The sequence below is a fragment of the Gopherus evgoodei genome, chromosome 9 (assembly GCF_007399415.2).
Source record: "Gopherus evgoodei ecotype Sinaloan lineage chromosome 9, rGopEvg1_v1.p, whole genome shotgun sequence".
Taxonomy (NCBI): Eukaryota; Metazoa; Chordata; order Testudines; family Testudinidae; genus Gopherus; species Gopherus evgoodei.
The window spans coordinates 43,604,921-43,623,985 of NC_044330.1; the positions used below are offsets into that span (position 1 = coordinate 43,604,921).

General features: G+C 41.7%; 1 protein-coding gene across 1 annotated transcript in view; it reads left to right on the plus strand.

Moving 5' to 3' along the window:
- The window catches only part of LOC115658034 (vesicle-associated membrane protein 2-like), an 81,205-nt gene extending 69,042 nt beyond the window's left edge, over nt 1–12,163 (plus strand). The window contains exons 2-5 of the mRNA XM_030576494.1: nt 648–771; nt 5,145–5,303; nt 7,134–7,185; nt 9,313–12,163. Of these exons, the coding sequence (XP_030432354.1) occupies nt 648–771; nt 5,145–5,303; nt 7,134–7,185; nt 9,313–9,329 (352 nt within the window). The 3' untranslated portion in view covers nt 9,330–12,163. The remainder of the gene's footprint in view (nt 1–647; nt 772–5,144; nt 5,304–7,133; nt 7,186–9,312) is intronic.
- Nucleotides 12,164–19,065: the final 6,902 nt, after the last annotated feature.

Here is a 19,065-nt window from a genome sequence, read left to right on the forward strand (position 1 = left end):
ATTTTTTTTTTTTTTTTTTTAAGCCATTGTAACAAAGTTAGCCCCACCTACACATGCTCGCTGTGGTTGTTGTTTGATGCCTAGTTCTGCAGCTGACGAATGGATTTAACCTTGCTGCCAAAGGAAAGTTTTCTAAAGCTTTCGTGTATGCATTGCAAGCAGGGCACACCATGGCTAGTGAAAACATGGAAATGAATTGCACAGAAGCTAACTGGACTGCTTGGTTAGATGCCTGTTATGCATTGTTCCATGGACATTTTGAGCAGCACTTCCTCCTCCCTGACTTCCACTGCTCAGCCAGGGAAGAAAGATGATTGATAGCTAATCGAAGGGCCCTATCCAAGGCACACAGGATTCCTGTTCACTCCAGTAGATTTGCCTGAATCTGAACTTTTTAATGGGGAAAATTGGATGGAGATCAAAAGGCCCCAATTTTCAAACTTAATTCCCCCAAATCAGGCAACTAGTGTCTAAGTACAGAGTTAAGTGCCTAATTTTGGCCACCTGCAGTAACTGACAATTGATGGAAGGCTAGAAAACTCTGCTCTGTATCTGTGCATATACACACCTTGGACTGGTAGCAAAGTGAAGGTGCAGACGAATGAAATTCAAGGTATGCTCAATGATTTTCTGTGCTTCTGGTTTAGGTCAGTCCCAGCTCCCACCCAAGGTGCCGGAGGTTCCACAATTCCTGGGGCAGGAGGGCCTCCTCCCCCACCCAATGTGACCAGTAACAGAAGATTGCAGCAGACACAAGCTCAGGTCGATGAGGTGAGCTGCACACAGCTGGTGCACTGATGAGATTTTAATTTTTAAGATGATTAAATGACTGTTTACCCAGCTAAAGATTCTGTTGCCTTTACTCAACTGAAGTCGGGGGGGTCATCTATGGAATGAGATTTACATGAGATAAGGTTTTTAATAGGAAGATTGCAGAAGAGCTCGTTAATAATCTTTATACCCCTAACACTTCTGCTCACAAAACAAATGTGACTTAGATGTTACCTCTGTCATTGTTTGTAAATAGCCAATATAAATATAAACCCTTTCTAGGATTATAAAGACATAGGCCTTGCCCCTGCAAACTATTCCTTGTGGGAAGGAGCCTGTGTCTGAAAGCCTGGGTTAGTTTCCAAGGTCAGGGCTGTAGTTAGCAATAAAGGCTTTATTTAATTTATTTGATTACTATTAAAAACTAAATTCAGGCAAAGACAACAGTTGAGCATGTCCACAGAGCAACAGCTCCAAGAAGTCCCCAGCTACTTTTTGAATGATTGTTCAGTATGAGACTTAGTTCCAGCATGGATTCCCTCTTCACTGGGGTGATAATTCCCCTTAACAGTCTTACTCCTTGTCACGGATCCACAGGATCAGTGCTTTGACCCCTGCTTTGGAACAGCCTCTGGGAGGATCTCTTCAGTGAGCCAGACCACCTAAGGGTCTCACTCTTCCTTGAGGGTAAGTCATATGGCTTCACTGCCTCCGTAGCCTTGATTTCTGGGCCTTCCGCAGTCCTGCTTCCTACCATTAACTCCCTTCAGTGAGTCCCACTGAGGCGGACCTCTAAGAGAGACTGGTAAATCTTAGGGAGCAGCGCATCTCCGACAGCATCTTCAGTGACCTTCATGCAGTGTTGTCAAAACAGAAAGGTTTATTGGTCAGCAGGAACCTAGCATAGAAAGTCCTTGGTTAGAACAGAGAAAAGAAAGTGGCTCTGGGCTAATCAGAGTGGACCATGCTGTTAAAGTAGTGTGTCCCCGATGGCTCTTGCTCTGAGTGTGTACCCTCTTGTTCAAGTTCCCAGACCAGTCATACCTGGCCCCTCCTCAGGCCTTTGTTCTCCGGTTGATCGAACATAGCTGGATTCCTACAGGGAAGGGGAGTGAACCATGGTCATTAGTTGCTAGGTAGCAAATATCCCAAGGTTTGACTTTGCTATTGTCTTCATGGATTCCCCAATGACATGGGCCAAACTCACCTAGGCGCCATTGACACCTTTGTCATAGCCTGCCTGAGAGTAAATAACCTTTTCCCATGATTCATACAAATATTACAGAAAATTCCCACTCAGTCACATTGATCATGCCAGCAATCATTTACCACCATATTCACTGAACTATTGAAGCTAATCCGGGTGCAACCCATCAAGCTAATCTTGGGGTTTAATCATGGATGAGCTGCTGACTTGCCATATGGCCAGTTATGTAGTGCAGACTTTAGATGTGTGTATAAGTACTGTACGCTGAAGACTTCCTAGGCAATGGTCCGTTACCTAACTGAACACCACGTAGTTAGGAACAACTAGTTGTATATAACTCTCTCTTGCTCTCTTTGGATCCTTAATGCCAATTCAGATGTACAGACAGCAGTAATATCCATTCAACTAGTGTTGGGATTGTCCCCAAATGCACCTTGCAAGTTTAGGAAAGACATTTACAGAAATCATCCAACCTGAGCTCATTATTCATACCATTAATGTTATATTTTAGACAAAGTTTGCCTCATTTAGAACCTTCTTCAGCTTCATGTCCTGGATGCTCCTCTGCTGATATTTGAGGCAGATCAGAATAGCGTCCAGCTACAGAAAAGGTTAGGCCCAATTCTTCTCTCCCATTGGTTTTACAACAATGTAATTGCATTGACCTTAATGGAGTGATTTCTCATTCTCACTGTGGAAAATGAGAAGAGAATCAAGTCCACTGTGTCTCAGCCTCTGGTGGGACCCTACCTCTGGTCAGAACCATAAAATAAACTTCTGTACCCACGTAGACTGCATCATGAGGGTGCTGTGAGCATTTACGTGGCTCAGCATCAAAGCAAATGGCCCTCCTTGGGAGGTGAAATGTGATTATTTTATTGCTTAAAAGGAGCTACTTCAAATGCGCTAATGGAGTTCTTCAAGCAGGAGAATGGAAATAGGTTACAATAATAGACTGGCCAAACCAAAAGCCTAGAACCCTCTGAAACTCTGAAGACGTGGTTCTGAACTTTGTGGCCTGAGGCACACTTTAGTTCTGATATGTTTAACTCAGGCCTACAGGAGTCAGCTTCATAGTGATGAGAAGCTTGAATGGAGAGGCAGAATCAGGCCAATTGTCAGGGAAGTCACTACCTGATGAGTCTGGTAAGTGGACAGACAGCAGGTGACCATCAATCCCAGGGTGCACTTGAAATGTCCAGGTTCACTTCCATAGTTAGTTTAGACTTAAGAGATAGAAGTTGTCGTAGGTCGGTTGTCCAGAGGAGACATATAAGGGAGCAGACAGAACACACTTTTGGGGGGGGCAGGGAACTCAGCCAATGGTTAAATCACAGGCTGACTAGAATCAAGGAGGCAAAACTTTGTTGGGATTTTCAGGAATAGGATATATGTATCGAGCCAGAGCCCTTGAACTTAATGGAACTGTGTTGATTTCCACCTGAGGATCTGACTCATCATGCTTTACTTTTATCTTGCCCACTTACTGCAAGTCTTTTCCTAGGAAATATTTTTGTTTCAGTGTGTCTTGTGGCAAAGCATCCTTTAGGTGGCACCAAACACTTGCACTATGGAAATCAAGCAGAGAAGCTACAGTTTTAAAAATTTTATTAAAGGAAACGTTTGAAATGAAATATACACAGGTTGAGAGGGAAAGTACTGTACATCTGGGGTCAGGCTTGGGTCATGGGGGGTTACAGATACCGTTTGCAAGGATGAAAGGATACATACATATCGCATAACTGGCATAGACCCAGATTGGGGTGCAAGGGTTTTTAAAGTGTCAGTGAATAAGTGGGCTCGAGTTCGCCACCCATGGAATGAATAAGGAGTCCAAGTCAGTATCGATGGAGCAGATAGGTACATGGGTGGGGTGCATCCCTTGGTCCCTCAGGAAAGGATCCGTTCCATTTCATTTCACAAGGACAGGAACAAATCTTCACTTGCGAGTAGACATGAAATCTCACACTGACTTCAGCGAGGCCAGAATTTCACACTAAGAACCTAATTCTGCCCCCACTGGAAGATAATGGGAGTTTTGCTTTTGACTTCAGTGGGAGCAGGACTGGACCCACTATCTTTTGTTTTCTCTTGTACATAAATATAAGATGCATCTTATAACTAATCAAGCGTGTAGGGTTTCACTGTTTTCACTGTGTCCAAAGTATGTGTTTGACTCTGTTTTTTACTGCTAATTATTATTCTTTTGAACAGATTAAATTAGATTAAGTACAACTGACATAGTCTGCAGTATTAATAATTTATAAAGAATTGCAAGCCAGTCTCACATTTACTGCTGCCATAAGTGGGAATAACATTATTGACTTCAACAGAGGCTGTGCCTACATAAGCCGTTGATGAAGTTGGATCAGGATTTCTGTTTTTAAGCATTAATTGGCTAAAATGCCCAATCGATGTAAATATATTTCAATATGTATAAAATAACTGAATTACTGTGCCTTTCCCAGTACTTTCTGTGTGTCTCTTCCAATCTATGCTCTTTTGGGCATCAGGCCTATGTTGGTCTCCATGGTAAAATTAACAAAGACAAGAGTTTTTCTATGCAAAATGTTCTCCCATCTTCCAATACCAAATAGGATTTCAGACTACAGTTGGAAGATTATCTTGTCTGAGAAGGAGCTCATAGGTTGTGGTAGCTCCTATTAGAAATTCTCGTCAAGCCTACTTCTATAGTTATGATAGGGCAACTATATTGTTAAGTCATCAGCAGTGAAAACAATAGTTTTAGGCTTGTGTTCCTAACCAACACCATGAGGTAGCACATACTGCAAATGTGCTGGTGTCTGCTCCGTGATAGGTACGTCAACCAGGTTCCTGTAACAATAGCAAAGCAGCTAACTGGGTTAAAGCAAAGCACCAGTGCATGTTCCTCTAAAAAACGTCATGAAAATAACTAGCATACGTTTTAATGTCTTAGTATTTTATAGTCTGTAAGGACACTTGAGCTCAGCATGATTATGTGCGCCTTACTGTCTGTCTAGGGCTCCCTTGAGTAGCCCCAATATAGAGGAATTGTCTATATAACAGCAAGCCATAATTTTTACCTTGATAGCAAAGGGACCCTTCCCACTCGCCATGATATGTCAGTCCTATGAATACAGCCTTTCCATGTATGGAGTGTGCTAACTGTGGGTTATCTTTTCAGGTGGTGGACATCATGCGAGTAAATGTAGACAAGGTTCTAGAAAGAGACCAAAAGCTTTCAGAGCTTGACAACCGGGCAGATGCATTACAAGCTGGTGCCTCACAGTTTGAGACTAGTGCAGCCAAATTGAAGAGAAAATACTGGTGGAAAAATTGCAAGGTAAAGAGGATAGGTATCTCTTGTTAAATCTGCCACATGTTAATTGTTTGCTTTCACTTTGTTCTAATGAGCCTTTGTAACAGTAGGTTGACTTTAAATGACCCTTTTTCTTAATGCTGAAAAGTAAGATATATTACTCTTTAAACCAGTAGGATAGTCTTTGGAAGCTATAGTGACTTTGAACAGAGATAGACTTAACCTACACTGTGGCTCGGAGAACCACAGATCTTTGTCCTATATGAAATCTGAATCATAATTATGAGGCTTCAGCCAATTTCTGGAGACAGGAATGAGAGAACATAGGAATTACAATACAGAATCAATCCAGTGATTCATTTACTCCAGTATCCTGCCTCTGAAACTGCCTAGCACTGGCAACTTCAGAAGAAGGTACAAGGAACACTGCAATAGGCAGTTATGAAATAAGCTTTCCCAAGGGGAAGTTTATTTCTAACTTCCCCCAAATAATTAGAAGTTGGCTTCTATACTGAAGTTTGAGCAGTTATATCCCTTCCAACGCTCTTGTTAAGTGTCAGTAGTTACTATCTTAACTCCAGCCAACTTTTGGATTTCACAAACTCTCTAGAACATTTTGCAAAAGTTGGGGGTTTCATAAAAGTTTTTAGAATTTTTTTTTGCAAGAATTTCCCACTCCATCCTCATCTCACATAATTCAAACCCAATTGTTTCTGTGAGGAAAATAGATTAATATAAAAATCTAAGTGTGAGAGCATGTGACACGAAAACTGAAGAAACTGATACAACATGCAAAAACTTCAGCCCCAACACAATAAAAATACACTTGAAAACATGCACAAAGCCAGTATCTGCATAGCATACATGAGGAGTGGAGTGGAAGAGCCTTTCTCTCCTCGTGGGGATTGATGAACCTCTTTCTCCTTCACGGAGGTAAGCTTCTGGAGGAGGAAACCACTGGACCCAGGGCCTCCTCAAGCCACCAAGGGAAATAAAGGAAGAAGAGAATCTCTTCAGCAGGGCTAGATTAAGGCTAAGCAAAGACTGAATTCAGCAAAATCTTGCCCCTACCCCTCAACAGACTCATCCTTTCCCTTGAACAAGGAAGACCCCTCTTCCTTCCCATCCTGAAACCACCTATTCCTCCACTCCAGTATCATCCTTTCCAACCCCCACCCTCCTCAGCCCTCCTCCTTCTTCCTGTACCCATACCAAACACTCATCCATATGCCTCCCTAGTGCAAACCCCAGCCCAGTTGCCTGGCTTCATTTCTGTCTCCCCTAGAAACCTGTGGCGCTGCTGGCAATTCACCTCCTTCCCAAGTAAGACCAGCTGTCCCCAGAGCTGGATCCTGACCCCTATCCTGACCCCCTGCAAAAAAAGTAAAGTGAAGAAAGCTCCAGACTTCAGGAGCCAGAGGAGGAGTAGAGGAAGAGAAGTCGCCAGTACCAATTGTTGACTCTTCCTTCCATTAGGGCCTATCTTGACTCTCACAAAGTATGTGCTTTTCAATCATGTTGGCTGATCCAGTTATTTTACCATGATTAAAAGCCCTGTTGAGATACTGGTGAATACATGTGAAGCCATATTAGCTGGCCATGTTGTAACTTAGGCTACAACACAGCCAGTGAACACAGCTGCAAACATGTTAGCCTGTATCTTAACAGATGCTCTCTCTGATTGTCTCGGTCCTAGGAAATGCTACATTTGGGGCCTATAAAAATTGATTACAGGGTGTCTGTGCAAGGACTAAGAACACTGGGACAGAGTGAACAGCCCACCTAAAGACAAAACAAGGAGCGACCTTTTACAATGCAAATACCTCATTTTTCTTTCTTTAACTCTCTTTATAGATGATGATCATCCTTGGGGTAGTATGTGCAGTCATTCTTATTGTAATGATAAGTAAGTAATTCATTTTTTACAATCTAAATAGCTCTGTGATTTCCAATGTCCTCATGTCGAAAAAAATAAAACATTTAGGAAGATAGTCTGACTGTGAATATCCCCTTCAAGTGTCCCGCTGTTATAAGGAGATATACTGTAAATTTCACTGAACATTCATTGACCATGGGTTGGAAACATCCGAGTTTTAATGGCACCCACTCTGTTATATTACATAGTTTCTCCCAATTTAAATGTCACCATTCCAGGATTAGATAAACTTTTGTGCAATCTCAAAGAGCTTCAATCCTACTCTCATTAAAATCCATGACACAAACCCTATTTACATTAGTGGGAGAAGACTCAGTCCTATAAATTAACTCACTGTTATTGAATCTGGACAGCAGGCCAAATTTTAAGGTACATAGGGGTGCCTAGTGTGATGCCAGTCAATGGCAGTTAAGCATGTAGGTGCTTTTGAAAAATCCCACAAGGTGCCTATCTGCATCTTTAGATATCTAAAACCTGGCCCAAAGCTGCCTTGAGTTCTCGGTTACACAGGGAGTGTCTTGTGTCTTGTATTCCACATATCTATATAATATCTGGAAATAGAATATGAACAATGGTCACAATGGTATAGGCAGCAAAGCAGAGATCTCATAATAACAGGACTCTGTGTTCAGATTTCATACACAGATAAAGACATTAGTATCAGAAAGGAAGGATTACAAAGTCTTTTCCTTTCTAATATACAACTCTGTGTTAGTAACAGCTGTTATGAATGAAGTTGTTTCTTTTATGTAACTTTAATATGGCACTAGATATTAAAACTGGGGGGTTGTTCAGTCAGACAATACTGCCAGTAATCCAAAAGAGATTTAACAGCAAGTTGTGTTATGGGTATGTACTAATACCTTCTTCTCAGATTACCTACTTCACCTTCAGTCTGTGTATGTTTGCTTCTGTTATACTTACAAATGATCAGTAAACATGAGTTAGGTGCATGATGTAATGTATGAGTTATATAAAAGCTGGCACCACTGTGACCCAGAATGATTTTTGGGTTTCATAATTCTGAAGCTACAAGAATGGAAATGGTAGTACAGGTAGTGGAGGCTTAGCCATGCCAAGTATGTGCCCACTGGTTTCAGTGGGTTTGTACTTGACACACTTAAGCCATGCCTCTGCTAACGCGACTACATTGGTATTTATACTCACGCTAGTTCAGAGAGAGCTAGCCCGAGTATGTGTACGCAAGCATGGGAACCACACCCCTAGCTCGTAGTGTAGACATCGGCTATGCTTTGAAGTTGTTTATGTAATTGTTAGACTTAGTGCAATACTTGAGAGAATCAGTGCTTTAAGGCTCAGGGGCATACATTTTTTCATAAATACTTCTTTGCACTCCAGGTTGTTGTTTTTTCCATTCCAGTACCGCTTAGAAGTCTCAACTTACTTTAGGACCCCACTAGTCTAGGCACTGAACATACACATAGTGAGAGACAGTCCAAGCCCCAAAGAGATATCAATCTAAATAGACAAATCAGATAGAGGTGGGAGAAAGGAAGATATTATCCCCATTTCACAGATTGAGAATTGAGGGGCAGAGAAATTAGGCCCTGATTCAGAACAGCATCCCTATTCAGGAAAGTACTTAAGGATCTACTTAAGTCCCATTGAAGTCCATGGGATTTAAGCACTTGCTTAATGTTAAGTGTGTTCTTAAGTGCTGTCCTGAATAGGCACCTAAGTGACTTCTTTGGTGCCTTACAGCATTGTGTTTGGTGTGGTCACATCCATTTCACTGGGCTAAATGTTGCTGTGTAATGAGAGCTTTATCAGGCTATGACTGAAATTGATTGGAGTGGAGCCCTTGATTTTAATGAAGACAGGATCACACCTTCAGTGATTTACCCAGCACATTTATCCTTTAGCTCAGACCAGCACCCTTTCCAAAGTTGCCCATTCCCAGACACTAGGGTACCAAATACAAGTTGTTATTGTAATAAGACCACAGTATGCTCCTTAGGCAGGGCTGTGCTAATGTGCTTGCCTGTTCTCTGACCGTATATGCTCATGTCTGTGGACTGAAGTCCAATATTAAATATACGATAACATCGGTTTTCTTTTTCCTTCTTTCCTTCCTAGTTTATTTCTGCACTTGAAAAAGCAACGAGGGGAAGGCTTGGCATGGCTTGGTTCATCTTTTCTGATATTCTCTTATTGAACTCTGCTTTTTAATTCCTGGTGTCTTGGGGAGTTTTGCCTGTAATAATCCGTAAGCATTCAGTGTAGTGTGTTTGGTATTATGCTGTTTCCACATGAAACTGTACCAGCTAAATACTGCCAAGTAATTCCATGCGTTGTCTTATCATTGAGTCTTAAAATGCGTCCACAATGACCTTCAGAAACTAATATATGAAAAGCATCTTAAACTTTTCAGAATCATAAGACAGCAGTTACAGGGAAAATCCTTACTTTAAAAGGACACTGTCACGTAGTTTAGGCCCAAAATTAAGATTTGTATTAAACAGTAGGGCCCAAATGGTCAAACCTGGGGGCCTAAATTAGACTTCAAAATCCATATCTAAACACACAAATAAACATGGCCTCATTCATCTAGAGCACCTGCTGATTCTGTTTTAGTCAATGGGAGTTGCAGATGTTTAATGAATTTGAATGTCAAATTACTTGTATTTAGGTGTCTAAATATGGACTCTAGAGCCTAATTTTAGGCATCCAGGTCTGAAATTATTTGGTCTAGGTTCTGTACAACAATAAGAATGCTTTCATGGATTTAAACTTTCCATTGGGTTGTTTCCTATACAGACACTGTGGCAGCATGCTAGTGTATGAGAACCAGATGAGAAGCAAGAATGACACTGACAAGAAAACAAACATCATAAATAACCAAAAAAACTTAGATAGTTAATAAGCCAAGATGGCAGCCCTCAGATTTATGGTTAATGTATGGCACCTGAACCCCAGTTCTGCAAACACTTATGCCCATGTTTAACTTCAAGCACATGAGTAATCTTACTGAAGTCAGGGGGCTATGCCCATATGCATCAGTTTTCAGGATTGGGGGCCTTTTCCCATGGAATCTCACCAAATCAACCATTTGAAAATCAATCAGTGGGAGATTGTGGGTGAGAATTATGGCAGGCAGGACCCATTGAAGGACAGTTCTTTTATAAAGTGGTCCATGGAATGAAAATGTCACAGAACTGCTGATCTGAGGCACTGTTATTAGTGACACAAGTAAGGCAATCTATATAAGTCTTAAACTGACAGCATCCCCTTTTTAAAGGGGCTCTGTTGAGATGTCTTTTATACTTTTTTAAAACTCACTGTTTATATTCTGTTTACAATGGCCCTTGTTGATTATGGAAGTTTGAAACTAAAATAGATTTTCATTTCAAATTTTTTCCCATTATACACACACACACACACTGGCCTGTTGTTATAGAGTTGCTCACAAGTGATGAGCTTCTGGCTTTGTATTAGGATTTTTTAAGCACTGAATCATTTGTTTAGAAGAGGGAGGGAATACTATCCAGAGAGAATGATATTGGTTTTTGTTTTCAAACAAATATAACAAATACAAATAAAGATGTGTCCAATTTGGGGCCTAATGATCCTGACAGGGTCCATGTAGAGTGATAACTTTTCTGCAGGATTTTGAAAGGGTAATTGTTGGAATAAATACCCGAAGAAGTATTTGTTTTTTTGTTTTTATCTTTGGCTGCTATAGCCAAAATTTGTAAATGTATTGATACACCTGTAAATATTCCCATTGTAAACCACCATTAAATATGGTGTTAGAGAAACCCCAAAACAGACAGTTAAGCCAATCAGTATATATAGACTAATGTGCCATTGTAATAGACGTATATACAAATTGTACTTAAGCAGAATTCTGAAGAGAAAATAATGGCTAGTTGAAGGCTCTAGTTACTTTATTGGTTGCTGTCTATTTATTGCTTTATTTTTACATGTTCCATAGGACATAGAGAAATAGCAGATACCCACAGCCTTAATGAAATGGAAATGTCATTTTGAAAGCTACTGATGTATTACTGGGCTTAATGATATGTCCTGCTTACTTCAATCTTGTGAGGGAATAAATGCACAAACTCCAAAAGCTCATTGACACGGGATAGAACATTTGTTTACTCCAAAGTAATTAAGGGCCTGATCTTGTGAGGTGCTGAGTGCCATTCCCATTGACTTGACAGCCTGCAGAATAGGGGACTTCCAGAAAAAGGCTAAGTCGTCTAATCTAAAAACTATTTTCTAACCAGCAAAACAATTGTCTGGCTCTTGTAAAAAGTAACTGCCACTCTAACATTTAGTAGTACATTACTCCCTATGTAAACTGATTTATTTCCATGAAACTGCTAAAAGCTTGTATCGAGGAGGGAAATTTGCACTAGTGTAATTATGTCTGTGTAGCTATACTAGTGAAAATCCTAATGCAGCCACACTGCCTTGGTGCAAAACGTGGCTTGCACTGGTGCAGAACATCTACACTGAGAGTAGTTAAATAGGGGAAACCCCCCCATGCTGTATACACAAGCCTAAATTACTGCTCATTGTGAGTAAGGATAGCAGAATTAACCTTTCTAGGTTCTCAACCAGGGTACACATACCCCTGGGGTATGCAGAGGTCTTCCCCGGGGTACATCAGTTCATCTAGATATTTGCCTAGTTTGACAACAGGCTACATAAAAAGAACTCATGATGTCAGTATTAGGGTCGGTGCAAGGATGTTTCGCGCCCTAGGCGAAACTTCCACCTTGCGCCCCCCGCATCCCCACCCTGAGGAGCCCTGCGCCAGCTACCCCCCCCACCCTGAGGTGCCCACCTTGCAGCAGCTCCCCACCCCAGCTCACCCCTGCTCTGCGCATGAGCACGAGTGCCCCAAGCATGCCGTTGCCGCTTCACTTCTCCCACCTCCCAAGCTTGCGGCGCCTAAGCTCATTGGTGCTGCAAGCCCGGGAGGTGGGAGAAGTGAAGCAGCTCACTCCTGCCTTGCCTCCTCCCCAGGCAGACCATCACTGCTTCACTTCTCCTGCCTCCCGGGCTTGTGGCGCCAATCAGCTTAGGCACCGCGAGCTTGGGAGGCGGGAGAAGTGAGTCAGCGACGGCGAGCTCGAAGAGGAGGCGGGGCAGGGGTGAGCTGGGGTGAGGAGTTCCCCTGCATGCCGCCCCCCCTTAATTGCTGCAAGCAGCCCTCCCTACGCTCCCCTGCCCCAGCTCCCTCCACCTAAATGCTGGCGGCGACTGGGGTGGCTGAAGATCGGGCCGCCGCGGTTACTGCTGAAGAAAATGGCACCTCCCAAATCCCAGTGCCCTAGGTGACTGCCTATGTCGCCTAAATGGTTGCACTGGCCCTGGTCAGTACACACTAAAATTCCATATGGACAATGACTTCATAGTGCTCTCTATATAAGGCTACGATTTTGGCATGGACAGGATGCAGGCAATAAATAAAATCACGGAAAAGTACACAGGGCTAGAGTTTGGGGATAGCAAGCAGGTCAATTGCCCAAGGCCCCATGCCACAGGGGTCCCTTCAAAGCTAAATTATGGGCAGCAGGGCTCGGGCTTTGACTTCACAAGTGAAAAACAGGCTCATGTGTCACTCTGAAATGTAAGTACAATATTTATATTCCAATCGATATATTTTATAATTATATGGTAAAAAGGAGAAAGTAACCCTTTTTCAGTAATAGTGTGGCTGTGACACTGCTGTATTTTTATGTCTGATTCTGTAAGCAAATAGTTTTTAAGTGAGGTGAAACTTGGGGTACTCAAGGCAAATCAGCCTCCTGAAAGAGGTACAGGTCTGGAAAGGTTGAGAATCACTACTCTAGGGAAAGCTATAAATCTAAAGGGTAACAAATCCCAACTAGGGACTGAACCAAAGTAGGAACTTTAGAGGAGGGTGGAAAAGGGGAGTTGGTGTTCCCAGGTAGCTCATGCACATTGTAAATCCCACTAGAAAATCCTGACTGACTTGTATTTCCAGGATTGCAGAATGTGTACTCGCTCTCTTTTTGGGCCTTCTGTGGAGGTGTCCTGCATCTCCTAAGTAGTGTACTGCAAAGTGGATCATTGCTAGACCTCAGAGCTTATCTACAAGAGGAGAAATTAACCAGTTTAGCTATTTTGGAATGACTGCTATAACTATTCAGGTATAATTTAGCTATTCTGGAATAACTCCCCCAGGTGGACCATCTGTTTCAGAAGAAAAGTGATTTATTCCTAAATAATTACTTAGCCTTGAAAGTGGAGTAATTATTCTGGAATAAAGTCATTTTTTTATTTTGGATTAGAGTGACCCCCTGGGCAGATACTCTGGAATAGCTATGCCAATCAGTTTCCCCACACAGAGAAGCTGTCAGCAAATAATTCACAGTGAACAGTTTATCCACCAAATGTCACCTTTTGTGTCTTGCAAAATGCCTGCCAACAAATTAAAATGTCCTTATCTTTGGTAATGGAATGTATTAAATAAATGTTTTTAACTCTGTGGATTCATCATGAATAAGTTACTTGTTAGTAGTTGACCCTTGCTATTTGTGCTGTACTGGCTAGTTGTGATCGGTAAGATAAGTCGCACAGCAATGTTTCTAGTCCATGACTGGATGAGTGAGCAAGCACCTCCTTCCCTGCCCAGCTCATCTTCACAGCTTACAGAGAGGGACTGCTGAATGGCTTCCAAATGGGGGGATAAAGTTGCTCAGTCGGTGGTAACATGGAACTGTGAAATGCTACATTCTTCTGCATTGTGGAACCCTGTAGCTGTAGCGTGATGCAGGTTACAATCGATGAAGATATAAAACAAAAAACCCACTGCACCCACCAAACCACTGTTGCATATCTCATTAGTGTTGGAGCCATGATTTATTTTTCTTCTAAATTTAAAATAAGTCAACCCAGAACTACAGCTGCCTATGAGAACATCCAATAAGTGTTATGTATGAGCAAGGATGAGTTATTACTGGTTAGAGTGCAAAGGGCCCAGTTATGATTGCTCTAGCACATATGTGCATGGGTGGGGCTGGTAAAAGGGTTCATGGGGTGCTTCTCCTCCATCCACACCCCAGCAATTCCACAGAGGAGGCAGCCATTATTTGGCAGTTTGTGATAGTCGCCACCTGGGGGATTGAAGTGGGGAACTTCAGTTCTGGAAGTATGAGTCTGTACAGTTTGAGCTGAAGAGTCAGGCTCTGTAACTGACCACTGTACCAAACTCTCATCTTTTGGGGATCAGGCAGAGGGAAACTTGTAACATATGCTGACCCTGACCATTGGATTACACATGCACAACACTGAAGACCAACTAGCACTGTTAGCAGAGTACACTACACCAGAGGGTGGATGGCTGAGGAGGGGTGTGGCCAGGATTGCTCTAGCTAGCGCACACGTGCATGGGTGGGGCTGCTAAAAGGGTTCATGGGGCGCTTCTCCCCCATGCACCTGTTGCAGCAGCTCTGCACCTATTCCATAGCTGTTACAGGGGGTGCTATTGAAGCTGTTCCAGTTATTACCCCAGTGGTGGTATCTGCTCCTGTTCTGCACAGACATAATATTTCCAAGGATCCCTGCTTGGGCATTTTATTTTCTCCCCTACTAACACAACTCTCCTTGCATTATTTTGGCACTAAAATATAATATATGGTATGTAAAATGTGAGTGAGTTAACATTGCTCTGGGAACCCAAACCTTTGCACTTCCTGACGTGTCTGTCTAAATATGTTGCTATAACATAGGTTTCTTCACTTAATAGTATTAGGCAAGGGTACTGTCAACACATTGTAAGTGGCATAATTAAAAAAAATCTTGTAAAGATCCGAACTATAGCCCTGACCCCACAGGACTAAGACCTATTTAAAGACACTGTTTAATCGTTTTTAAAGCTGGCATTTTTAATTCCTTGGGATCTTGTATGATGTTAATCCTATAGCAGTTCAAGGCTGATGAGGTCTTTTCTAAGCATGCAGAGCTCTTGGCACTTTTTCTTTTTTTAAACCAAGGCCTGGGATGAGTGATTAAAATACTGCAATGAGTGAACAACACTGTACAGTAGGAAAGAAGTATAAAAATTAAAATCCAGTACATGTCTAGCTTGACAGCAAGGGGAATTCCCACAAACCTATTAGCAGTCTAGCTCTGCTCCTGATGTGTGCCGTCGTTTGCATGATAGAATTTTTATTAAGCTCAAATTACAATTTCTTGTTTCAGTGCTATCATTTTAGGACAAGATTGTGGCATTGAGCCGCTATCCTTATTCGGGTGACAGGTAAGTAGGGGCTATGAAATGGTGCTCTCTCCCAGAAGTATATCTGCTATGGCAGGCAGAATGCCTCCAGGAACTCTTTGGAAGTATTGGCCTCAGTGGCCCCTTCTTCACCCTTTTACAGGGTGAATTGGCCTCTGTTCCACCCACATGCTAACCTAGCTCTTCTAACCAATGAGAGAGGTGTATGCGTATAGTCCCACCTTTTCCCTTACTCCCCTCTTTGAGGATCTAGGTCCATGCTCTGCATTAGGAGCTCTATCTTACCAGTTGCTAGGCACACTGGCTCTATCCAATATTAAGCCTATGATTCCACCTGTCCTTGTGCACAGGCATGTCTCCTATCACCTGTGCAGGGGTATAGGGCTTTAATTCAATGCTCATTGAAGTCAATGGAAAAAATTTCCCATTGAGTTTAGTAGCCATTGGATCAGGCCATACAAAGGAAGCAGAAGCTCTTTGTACTTTCCCTTCCTTTGTCACCACATAGAACGGGGCACAGTGCAACCCTAACTGTATTCATTTTAAAAACCTATAGTTTAACAAGCTCTTTAGAGAAAAATAATTGTCAGCATCCTTCAAAGAGTGTTACCTACACAGGCACTGCACTAGAATTTGTAAAGGAACAAACCAACTCTACTCAGAAATCATTCTTTCCTCCAAATTGCCTTTCCCAGAAACAGTTCCCATTTCATTTCAAAAGAGGTTCTTTCTACAACTAATTTCCTGTCTATAATTCATGAAAGCAGTTCTTCGCTGACGCGCTCAGTGGTTTTATTTCTCAGCTGTGAACCAGTGGACTCCCTGCTTTAAACACACACAGATCTAAGCCTCCCAAGGAGCTTACTTTTTTTTTTCTGGTTTGCTAACATTGAAAAGCTACATCTTACAATAAAATGGAAAACCTAAAAAAACTGTGGCAGTCTAGTTACATACAGTTTTGCTGGAGTAAACACTTGGTTATTCAACAGTGACTCATTTCTGCAGTAACCTCATTCTGTCATGACTTTATCACATGCACTTGCTCGCCAAAGCAACAGAGCCAAATGCTGCACTCTTTTAAAACATGAAAACATTCTCGTAGCTAATTCATAATTCTCAAGTAAAATAGTGAAGCCTTTGTAAGTTCCATAAGTGTAACAGAGCAATGTGGCCTTCAAAGGGAAAACACTTCAGAGGATATTAAAAATAATTATGAAAAAGTCTGCTCACTCTTCAGCTCTATCCATTTTCCTGCTTCCCTGCTACCCCCAACTCCCCATGAGGATAACCAGATGTCCCAGTTTTAGGGGCTTGGTCTCATCTAGGACCCTATTACCCTCCACGTAGAACCCTATTTCCCCACACACACACACTCCCTTGTCTCCAATTTTTCACACTTGCTATCTGGTCACCCTAACCCAAATACTCTTTGTTCCCCATCTTCTTCAAAAGCCAATGAAGGTAATTCAAATTTCTGCTTTTGTAGCATATTGTGTAGGGGCAGAGTGCATTCAAGAGTGCATTGGCCTAGCTTCACTCCCATTTCACAGAAGTTCCCTGAATGGATGTTTCACCATTCACTTCAGTGGAAGCAGGATTGGACCCATGCTGAGCCCTTTAGAAAACTCCACCCATAATGCCTTCAAGTCTGCAGACTGGTTTCTTATTGGTCCTACAAGTGGGATGAAGGGCAGAGTATGGTCCTGCACCTTTATTTGACAGGGAAAAATGGAACAGGCTCCCCATGGACTGATGGTTATCCAGCCACTTTTGCTAAACCATTCAGCGCAACTTGAATTATTATATGGTCATTTTAATTGGCCTTTTAGTGCCTCAAATAACAGGCCAACCATCAACATTGACAGAAGAGGGAGTAAACCACACAATGATGGCACAGTAATGCTAGCACAATAAGGGCAAGGTACTAAACTGGGACGAGTGGTGAACGTCAATGGCATGAGTTAAATAAAGCAAATGGAATTTTAAAACCCTGAAGGTTATTGAATGATTTTGTAGCTGACTATACATCAGTGCAGCTCACCTACATAAACACAGGGTTTTTGCTGCATTGTTTAAGTCTCAGTCACATAAAAGGGTCTGGTATATAATATAGCGGGCACCATTCAAAATAGCCATTAGTGGAAACAGGAGATGAATTTACCTTCTCAGAATTTGTCATTTAAAGCATAGGAATATGAGAAATATTGCAGTGTGATAACTGTATTTTTTTTAAAGCTACCCATTTTGTGTGTAGAAAGCAAAGCCATGCATTTGCTGTTTGAATTCCAGCAGCGCCCTAAGGCCCCAGTGAAGATCAGGGCTCCATTGTGGTCAGTGCTATACAAATACATATGAAAAGTATCTGCCTCAAAAAGTTTACAAAACCTCAGTCGGCCAGGAACAGGAATCTGTTTTAGTTATAGAAGAATTATTTTTTTAACTACTAGTTTTGCTCCAGCTTCTACACTTTTTTCCATTGCTAGTTTACACCAATTTACCCCCATCAATCCATAGACCAGAGTTGGGGGAGGGGATGCTGATGGAGGAGAGTGGAAAAAATGTGCATAGAATTAATTAATGCCCCCAACATGCATATATGATCACTTGTTTTATAGCTTGTGTGGTGAAAAGAACTTGAAAGAGTTAAGAGCCTGGAATATTTTAATCCATCTTCTGAAGTTAGTTTTGTCAGCCAATAAATTGCATGTTTTTCTAAAAGCGAAATGAGTAACAACACCTGCTGTCATTTTCTGTCTATGATCAGTAGGACATATTGCATTTAATGGACCATGAATTTACAGACTCACAGCATGTCATTGCTTCCAGTGCTTTGGCTATTAATTATAATATTGATCTGAAAGGATACAGCATTTTTTTCATTTGTCACTGTATTGTTGGCTTGATCTGAGGTTTTAGCTGTAGGCTGTAATTAAGATGGGCCCTCCAGCTGTACAGGGAGACACTGTGATGTTTCAAAGAATTAAGTACAGAATTTATGGTGTTTTAGGGAAATTCAGGGTTCAAGGCAGAGACATAATAAGCACAGTGAGTTTGCATGTAGCTGTTGTTTTTTAAACCAAAGATCTGTTATGAAAGAGCTTGGTAGGCATAAAAAAAGCCAAATATTTAGTTTCAAAATCCTATGTGTTTATGAAAAAATATTGCTGTAGTAAGACAGATATGATAAGCCTGACGTTATTGTATGAGTTCTCTTCCTCCCCCCTCCCGCACTAAAGAAGAGGATTAAAAATAATGAAGAAAATATGCAAGTGCCTGAGAAATGAGCACAAGTTTGCATAATAAAAATCTGACTCATATTTTGAGGTGACAGTTCCTGTGATGCCACCAATTGATTTTCAGAATGAAACACATCCACACAGAAATATTTTGTCTAGAAAATTATCTTAAGAATTTTGCCTTACTGAAAGGATAGACCCTAACATGTGCCATTTAACCTGTGGCTTGAACAATCCTCTTATCTGTGGCAAAAAGATTTCCCAAGAGAAAGCAGTTCTGCAGAATCTAAGCTTTTGTTTTTAGCCTTTATGGTCATAAAAACCACTTTCCAAATATGAAAGAGCAGACGTAGAGGGGCTCTGCTGCAAGCTGTC